The 10,097-nt window shown below is 44.1% G+C and overlaps 1 protein-coding gene across 1 annotated transcript in view; it reads left to right on the top strand.

The window, feature by feature from the left end:
- Positions 1 to 321: 321 nt before the first annotated feature.
- The window catches only part of LOC128879902 (microtubule-associated protein futsch-like), a 38,461-nt gene continuing 28,685 nt past the window's right edge, over positions 322 to 10,097 (top strand). The window contains exons 1-2 of the mRNA XM_054129461.1: positions 322 to 899; positions 2,226 to 2,468. Coding sequence (XP_053985436.1) covers positions 2,228 to 2,468 — 241 coding nt within the window. The 5' untranslated portion in view covers positions 322 to 899; positions 2,226 to 2,227. The remainder of the gene's footprint in view (positions 900 to 2,225; positions 2,469 to 10,097) is intronic.

Raw genomic sequence — 10,097 nt, 5'->3', positions numbered from 1 at the left:
CGGCTTCTGACGGCGTGTCGCGTCGCGCCGGCCGGCTTGCCGGTCGCGTCACAGTCGGTCACGCACACATCCGCGAGACCACGTTGCGCGTACAGTCGCGCAGTCGTATCACAACCGCTACGTACACGTACTTGTCCCGGTATTAGTATGCGCCTACCTTCCCCGTAACACATCAAAACGTATCTACCACATTGCGACGTTTCCGACGATGCGACGTTGTGTTGTAGACCGACGCGTCGAGACGGCGAAGGCAGGTCGAACTGCGGCGACGCGCGCCGCTAGTGGGGATACTGGAACGATCGCAAGGAAGGGGTTGACTCTGCGTGGCAGCGACGCAGGATATCGCCAAGTTCGTCAGAGAGCCGGCAGCCCGCACCGCGAGTGTTGCTGCCGAGTAGAGTTCTGTCGTCGACCGAGACGCAGGGAGAAGAGACATTCACGCGAATCACAGCAGACAGGCGACCGTCGCTGTCGTCGTCGACTCCTACGTCGGGAAGACATCACGTCCTCTCGGGTTCGATCCACGTATCAGTGTCGCCGCGACCTACGACGGTTCTCTTTCTCTCGCGTACACCCTTCGCGAATTCGCGAATTCGCCCGTCGGTATCCCTTTGCCCTTCTCCTCTGCCCCACCACTCGTCGTTCCGTCTTTCTCCTCTTTGCACGCGCCACGGTACACCAAGAAGACGAGGCGGGTCGGGCGGAGCGGCTCCAACCTTAGACGAGGAGTCAGACCGTTGGGAGACAGGCTGTCTTCGATTCGCGCTACGGGTTTCTTCGACGGACAAGATACGTTGCTCTTGCTGCGGCATCGCGCTTTCCGTGGAAGGAGAAGCCTTCCCGGATACTTGCCTCGCTGATCGGAAAGTCGAAACAGGGCAACCGTGCCACGTAACAAGGTAAGCGTTCGATATATTTATTAGAGCAGTTTAAGCTAGAGACACGGTCCAACGGCGGTCGAAAATTGGGCAAGTTTCATCGAACGATCGCTCGGGGAACGGATATAGGCTGGGTTGCGGAAGGGGTTGTTACTAAGGGCTAAACTGCAATGCCGGTACTCGGAGGGGCGACCGTTCGAAGCTATCACTCCAGTTTCGAATATCGATCGGCTCCTGCGATTGGTGTATCCTTCCTTTCGACAGGATCGACGCTCGATCGCGATTCATCGATCGCTCCGGTAACGATTCGATCGACTCTAAAGTCGGTCCTCGATAGAGGACTTTTCAATCGGAAGTTCCCCTTTATAGATCCGAATTCGAATCGAAATCGATAAACGAGAACGAGTTTCCGATGTCCTGCTTTCTAGTCGGCTAGCCAGAATTTGGATCAATGATCTAAGGCTGAGCAGAGAGGCTCGGCTCCTGCGCATTGGACGCTAGGACGTAGCCCTACCGTTTTTCAGGGAAAGGGTCGCGCGAATCCTGCGCAATATCCAGCGCCAACGTTTTCCGCATGAAATCGCGGATAGTCGTTGCGGCGACCCGTTCGTAGAAATTCTTCGACGTTTCCTTCCTCGGTAAGATCGTATCGCGAACGGCTACGCTCGATCGACGGTACCGTCTCGACGCTCTGCGATCGCGTTAGCCGCATCGGAATTGTTATTTCCGCGGCGACTGACGATCCTCGCGAACGATATCGCCTGCTCTCTTTTCCGAAACGCGAACATTTCGACGAGAATTTTAAGGAAATTTTATCGACGCGACGCGAGAGAAACACGCGCAACGTCATCTCAAATTTACCTATGCGTTTGCATAGGTGCGCGTGTATCCTTCTGTCCGTCGAATATCAAATTTTTACCTTCTTCGAATTTTCTTCGATCGTCGAATGGAACGCGAATGCATTTCGGAAGAAGAACGGCTTGTAGTTTCGTTCGCTTGTTTCCAGCTTAGTCAACGTTTAACGTGCCGCACACTCAATTATAGCGAAGAGAACGCAACGTGGGAATCGCTTTAGGATCGGTAACAGTGGAATTATAATGTCATATGTCAGCCGCGGTGACGGACCAGTGACAGTAGATTCAGCGTGTCCGCGCGTCACGGCACAGACGACTACGGCTGTGCCGAACCTCGTAGTCGCCGCGTTGATTATCGATTCAAACGTTCGGCGAAACAGCTTCGACTATTTTTCTCACACAGAGATCTTAAATCAAGATCTTAAGTAGAGATGTTAAATCGAGAGCACTGAAATCGAGATATTCCACTGATCTTGTCCCTGTGCATTTTTAGTAATGAGTACCACGGATCCTACCGGTGAGGGCGGAGGGGGAGGGGAGACGGCTGCGATATCATCGACGAATATCGAGCAAAATATATCTCCGATTACACCGGTGACCGGCAGCGCAATGCCACCGGGCTCTCAACAGCAACATCCACCGCCATCGCCTCTGAGTGGCTGTTACCTTCTCGTTGTGCTTCCAGAGCCTCATACCGCGCAACATAAAGATCTCATCTTGAACCGCCTCTCGAAAGGTAAGTACGCCTATCTTACCAAAGCGACGGCTATCACTTTTTCTTCCGTTTACGTTTTTGCCACCTTCTTCTCATCTAATCTTCGCGGTCGACCGACTATCGCGAACGCCTACGTACGGATACCCGAAGAAAGATCTACGTTTAACCATTATTAACTCATTCGCGTCACTAGCACATACAGAGTGTCGTAGAAATTTTTGAGCTCCTTGAAAGGGGTGATTCGGGAGGTGATTTGAAGCAACTTTTGCCTTAGCGAAAATGTTATGCGAGGCTTCGTTAAGGAGATATTAACAGAAAACCCCGACCAATCAGAGCGCGTAGCCTACGCCACTGCGGGCGCTCCACCGGCATACTCGCGCTTTGATTGGTCGAGGTTTTCCGTTAATATCTCCTTAACGAAGCCTCGGGCAACATTTTCGCTAAGGCAAAAGTTGCTTCAAATCACCACCCCTTTCAAGGAAGTCTAACATTTTTGAGAAAATGCGCGCAATTTATTTGGAAATTGAATTCAAATAAAATATCGGTGATAAGAACGAATTTTCCACTTTTTCGTTTGATGCAAATGGGTTAACCCTTTGCACTCAAGAGGTGACTCTCAGTCACCGGTAGGTTTCAGCAAATCTACCAGTTATAATGTTTCTTTAGGTTTAGTTTCTTTGGAACTCGAAGTGCCGATAGAATGACAATCGGGCTACATCTTCGAAGAGAATCCAAGCTTAGCATTCCTGGCAATAGAATGAACAAATTAAGAAAACGTTTCGAATTACTGGTAGATACCAGAAGAAAGGCCTCGAGTGCAAAGTGTTGACCCTTTATTTACCGAATTTCTCAAAAGTTTTTAAAATCTAGGCGTCCATCTTGGTCTTATATAATCTTATAGAGCATCTTACAGAGTTGTCTCAAGCTTCCAAAAGAAGGAAAGCTGTTGCTGCCATCCGACAATTAAAAATGAACTCGTAGAACTGGACTGTAAAAGTCCCAATAGGTTTCAAAGCGTGCAATTAATACAGTACCATGAGAAAATTAACTGGGAACCAATAAATAAAATAATATAGTTTTTACAAATGAATTCTATTCAGACACTTCGAAGTCTCAGAGAGGATTACTTCGAGGATTCACTATCGAGATTGTCTTTCAACTGACACTCCAACCGTCGAACTCGACTTTCGGCGCGGGTGTTTATATTACCAGACTAAATACAATATTTAGATCCAATTAATTCAACAGAGACGTATACATCTTAACTGTGTAATGTCTCTGATAAGAAATGACAACGTCGACGACGGTTAGCAGCCACCATTACATATCGAAGTGCCTTGCAAGTTGTTTGTAAAGAAAATTCAACTTGTAGTAGATTAAATCAACAGATAAAGAAGTATATAACAAAGATAAATAACAATAGCAGACTTATCGCCCCTCACTTCTAACAACTAAAGAACCGCGAGGACTTTATAAGAAATGCGATTCATTTTTGTTATCGGACTAAATACGACATTTAGATCCAATTAATTCAACGAGACTTATAAGTCACTTCCATTAAATAAAGTGTTTCAAAAGTGTTTCGATAACGATAACAATTACGATTGCAATTACCCTTTCGATTACATTCGTATTCGCTGTGTTACTTCCGTGCATGGAACCGAGCAATAACGGTTCTCTTCGCCGCGCGTATTCCTTCCGATTTATCGGACGGGCTTACCCAACAACTTACGCGTCCCCCCTTGTTGCTAGGCGGAGTTTAAGCGAACGTTGGTTAGGAAGAAATTCGGCCGGCACGTGGATCGTTTGTCCGCCATTAATCAGTCGCTGGTTACCAAGTTTCGCGAACCATCGATGCGTCACCGCGTGACGGGTATTTTATGCGAATTTCGAAATGAAAATCTCACGAGGCGCGAAACTGATAACGAACGTACAGCTGTCTAAGAACGAAGCACGTTAGGGGCAATGTACCGGTCAGACTTATACTCACAGCACGAATACTTATGCATTGTTTATACGGAAAGGGACAACGTTTCCAGTCGGTCCGCGACAAACAGCAAACGGAGCGTGAAAATTTTCACGGTGACTTCGCTTCGCGCCGCAAATTTATCCTCGACGCCGCCTGCATTTATGCGTAACTGTTCGCCGACGCTCGTCTTCGATTCCGATCGTCCCGGTGACTAACTCAGTTTTCGGATTTCTTTTCTTCCGATGGACGCGAGGAACCGTGCGCGTATTTATAGACTCGGAACCATCTCATTTAAGGAACTTGCTCGTAAATCCCATTCGCGTTTCTAAAATCTTTTCGTTGACGCGGTGTAGTACGAGTCGTTGCGCGAACAAAGCAAAGGAATTGCAACGGGGGTGGATATAGTCTTTCGTCGACTAGCTCGATGAAAGTGTCGCGTCGAAAGGGGATCGAGGATTTCTAATTATATATTTTTAAGAGACTCGAGGTTACTCGAGTCTCTTATCCGGTCGCGCGTTGCACGGCGTGCGAAATTCTAGAAAGGGAAGAAAGAATAGTCCGAACGCGAAACGGGAAAATAGAGAAAGCCGTAGGAGAAGGAAAGATTGTGTAGCGGTAGGTTGGTGCGGCATGCGCATGTTAGTACCAGTCTACAGTCACATCCCCGCAGTCCCCAGAACTTCGATCAATAATCCATCCACTCGGTTCGTAGTGAAAACTGTCGCTAAGCCGAAATGACGACATTATTTCGTCACTCTGTCGTGTGGTTGAATGAGTAATGATAGTATATGCACGGGTAATAGAAGCGAAGGGAGGAAAGTGGAAAAGGGACCGAATAGGTGCACGCGAGGTATGACAGGGCACGGAGGGAAATGCGAGACGAGGGTGAAAGTGGAAGGGGGAATTGCAGGTGGCGGGAAGAAGAATGGATTCGAAGAAGGAGGAGGAAACGAGGGCGAGTAGGATCGAGAACGTTTCGAGTTCTTTGATTAGCGAACTAGAGCGTGATAGTTATTTTTTCTGTCGTCATCTACTGATCGGGTGGTTCGTTCTCTATGGCCGAAAAGTATCGAAACGTTTTCGATTCTACGCCATCGTTCCGTATGCGATGGGCGCGGTGCGAACGTGCTAATCGGCAGATTTTGTATGACTCGTTCAAACGTGTATGTATACAGTCAATCCCCGTTAATATTCGTACCCTCTATGTCTAGAGAAGACGTTTGACTAACAAGGGGAAGCTCAGGTAACTCGACCTGGGATTTCGATGCCAATTTTTTTGGTTATTCTGAAGGTCACAAAGGGGGATACGTGTCTCGGCGTTTGGTCGGATAGGCCTTAGTTTCGGAGTAATAAATTTGTGAAAATTGAATTTTTTGTTTTAATTCAAAAAGTCACATTCCGATGTTATTTTAAAAACTAGAAATTTAAAATACTATTATTATTATTTCCAATGAAATTTTAAATTTAGTTTATTCTTCTTCCCCTATTACTGATTATTTTAAAAGACTAGAAATTTAAAATACTGCTAATATTATTTCTAATGGAATTTTAAATTTAGACAATTGACAATTTGAATACGTTTATCTTAGCCATTGTATGTCACAAAAATTGAATTCCATTGAAAAATTCCATGCGTAAAGGATGTTACTTTTAAGGATGCACTTTGGGGGCGTAGTCCATTAAAACTCAATTAGAAGTGAATATCGTCAATATTTTATGTTAGGTTAGGTCCCATATTTAAATCCAGTCGCCGCAAAATTGTAGATACCTATTTGCAACAAACTTTAGATACTACACATTGACTTCTGCCTATACATGTGCGTCTGCGACATCACACGCGTCGGACTGTCTGTATATACACGTGCAGATACGTCGTCGAGAGATTCGGCACGACCGCGACCGGAAGAAGGCTGGACGTAAATTGATTTGCGTGCAACTTAGTTTACGTTAATCGGTAACAAAGCGACGATGACTTTAACGAATCGATCAGAAAATATAGGGCGCTTATACCTGAGATTATAATCTCGACGCGTGTTTCGCTACTACGAGCAAAAAAGTTTGGAGACAACAGAGCACCGCCGTGTGATCGGGTATGCACAAACATCGGTGTGCGTTAATGTAAGGTAATACGGTCATGAAAGGTTGATGTGATAATACGTGTACAGTTATACGTACAATGTGCACGTACTCACAGATATCGCGCGAGTATCGACACATACGCGTGGTAGGAAGGCATACTTGTCGGCATGAATCACGATTGAGGACGTGGGGAGCATCGAGAAAGTTGGAGTTACACGATGCTTGTAATATCCGGAAGAACCCGCGCACAGAGGGATCCGTTTGATCGCATCGCGACATTGGACGTGTACACAACGGTAACGGGACCTTCGATTTTTACGATGCGATCGATTTTTCAAATAAATCGAATCGGACGGACGACCGGAAAACGCAACGTATCGCGTCGCGGGTGGCGAGAATACGAATCGGAGGCAGGATGAAAACTCGGTTTATCGAAAAGGGTGCAATGAAATGATACACAGGGCGTCCCACGTCATCTGCGACGAATGTGAATCTGTCCTGGTTACCCTCTTACTGGCGAGCGCGAGCCACCGGTGGAACACGCCGCCTGATGAGACATATTAGTGCATCTCCTTAACGAAGCCTCGGACTACGTTTTCACTAAGAAAAAAGTTGTTGCAAATCACCTCCCGAACCACCCCTTTCAAGGAACTCCAACGTTTTTGGGGCACCCTGTCTGGTTCCATTTGAAATACAAAACTTGACCAACATATCTCGTTAAATAACAGGCTTAACAAAAATTCCTCCTTGCTAAAACATGCTTCCAATTTTATCGTGTAATTTCCATATTAACAAATTTGCATACAGCCGATAGCTTTGGAGTGATAGCTTTGTAACAGATGACGTGGGACACCTTGTAGATATTTCCCATAGAATTACGCGAAGTTCGGTAAACGTTCACAGCGACTGTTATAGTTTCATCGTACGTGCAACTGAATATAGTGTGTCTAATTTTACCATGGCATTCGCCAGTGATTTGCTCTCGCGGGCATCGTGCTCTTCGAATCGTGAAACTCCGTTTCTCGATTACCTTGTTCTTGAACCTGACCCTTGGACCAATCTCCGCATCTCGTTACCCAACGATAATTTTCAAGTTACAAGATGAAGCTGCAAGCCTTTTAATCGTTTTCTGATATGGTTTTTAATGTCATTCTTTAATCGTTCGTATTTAAGTATCGATCAGGTGTGCGCCATTTATCGGTATATACAGGGTGTTCAGGCTATTACTAGCCAGCGTTTTTCTCGTAAACGGTACATGTGACGAAAGAAATGAAAGAGGAACAATTTATATTGTTTTCTATGTGCAATGTAAGCAGGTATACAGATCTTTCGTATTTGCACCATTTTCTGAGAAATGAGGCCTTCAGTTTTTTAAATGGAATGGTATATTTTCTATACAAAAGTATGGTAGAGTATCCCTAAACCTAATAGGTAACGAGTAATTTTAAAATTGTATCGCTTGGAAATTTTCTTAACGTAATATCAAGGTGGAAATTCAAACAAGTGTATGTACTACGAATTTTTCATAAAGAAAAACATCGTCCCTATCACCTAGCTCTTCATCAAGAGCGCCATGGCTGTAAACATCGCCGTCCTGCGGAAATCTGTGATAAGGATGAATCTCCATCTTGATATTAATAATATTTTCAAGTAATGAAGTGAAATTACTCGTTACCTAGTCGGTATAGGGCTAATAAAGGTCAATACTTTTTTATTTAGAACTCGATACCCTACCATATATTTGTATAAAAAGTATATCATTCCATTTAGAAAACTGAAGGTCACTTTGATTTCTCAGAAAATAGTACAAATACGAAAGATCTATGTACCCGGTTACATTGCAAATAAAAAACAGTATAAATTTTTCCTCTTTCATTTCTTTTGTCATACCGTTTACGAGAAAAACGCTGGCTAGTAATAGCCCGAACACCCTGTATATATTTATTATTATAGTTCACGTCCGACCGTTCGACGTCCGATGTTTCAATGCATCGTCGCCAAAGAAACCAAGCGGAAGAAATAAATATTCCTTACAACTTTGGTCAGAACTTTGACAAATCCTTGGATCGGGTCTTCGCCCTTGTGTTGGAAATATAAATAGCTACGGGTGAGCTAGGTCGGTGTCTCTATGCCATTCTACCCAGAACGTGCATCGCATGTTCAAATATCGGTTATCAAATCATTTCTCGAGCGTCAGTTTTCTTTCTAACTTCATCGTATAGCGTCGCGTCATCGTAACGATGCCGCTACCGATTCCATCGTATTCCGGAACCTCTCGAATCGAACCTCGTAGATTTCGCATCGTCGTACTATACGACGAACTAGCACGTTGAATTAACACGTTGATCGCCACGTCAACTACATATGGGTGACAGTGCTTTTCACTCAAAAACAAACAAAATTAATTCTGAATGTTAAGTATCAAGGAAAATAAATTTGAATGAAGTTCTTAAACTTCGATGCAGTTGTAAAAATAGATGCCACAGTAAATGTTTGATTATGTAGTTTCCAATAGTCTGGAAACGAAACTTAATCACAGTAGAAATTTTCAGGAGTATTATAATCTGGCAGTCAACGTGTTAATATTTCACGTGTGCATACCTTTATTGTCAGTGCAAGAGGTACAGCAACCAATTTAAAGTGAAATTAATAAGAAAAGAAATAAGAGGTTAACAGGGCAGACAGTAGGGCAGTGCGTAGCGGAGCCAACTGCCACGCTGAGAGTCTGGGTTTCGAATCCCAGTCGTGTTCTGTCCCGATTTTTTATGGTTGGGTTAGGGTTGGCTAATACAAATATGAAGTATGGCAAAAGCCTAGGGCGAAAAAATAAGAAATAAGATAAGTGCAATAGTAGCTCCTCAGCTAAGTACTATAAACTCAACAAACAACAATAAGAGGTTGACATTAAAAATAATAAACTTTAATTTACGCAAATTCTACTCTAAAAATATGTAGGAATGTGTGGTCCGGTGCTACTCAGGCAAAACTACAGACAAGAGAAATGAGAAATGGCAGACAGTGGGGGGATAACTGAGAAATGAAACAAACGAGAATAATGAGAATTAAATATGTAGGAATGCCGGTTAATTATTTCTTCCCCCTAAAATTTATTAATAAAATAAATATGGAGTTTTATTGTTAATTGGTTCCTGTACGAATACTTATTACACGTAATCGAACAGACGTCGTCGTATTGCGGTGACGTTTAGAAAAGATTAGAACGACGGTTCAGCATCGACCTCGTTCGAGGTCGAGTGTTTTCTTTCCTTGCTAGATCAATCGTGACCGATGTCAGCAGTTTTCGAAGAAACTTTTTGACCCTATTAGGAAACAAAAGCTACTAGTCGCGCACTCGTCTGTGCCGTTATAACGATACATACGATACCGTCCGGGGAACATTTCATTTTTGGGATTTCGCGAATCGATAGGTCTCGTTTCGTCGGGGATATCGACGAAATCAGTATGGCGACGCGAATTTAAACAATTTAACCAATTACTTACTGAATTTCTCAAAAGTTTATTAAATCCAGGCGTCCATCTTGGTCTTGTATCATTTTATAGAATTGTCTCTGACTAACCTCCAAAAGAAAAAAAGCTTGTGC

This window comes from Hylaeus volcanicus, chromosome 7 (assembly GCF_026283585.1).
Source record: "Hylaeus volcanicus isolate JK05 chromosome 7, UHH_iyHylVolc1.0_haploid, whole genome shotgun sequence".
In the NCBI taxonomy this organism is placed as follows: Eukaryota; Metazoa; Arthropoda; class Insecta; order Hymenoptera; family Colletidae; genus Hylaeus; species Hylaeus volcanicus.
This window is presented reverse-complemented; position numbering and strand designations above follow the sequence as displayed.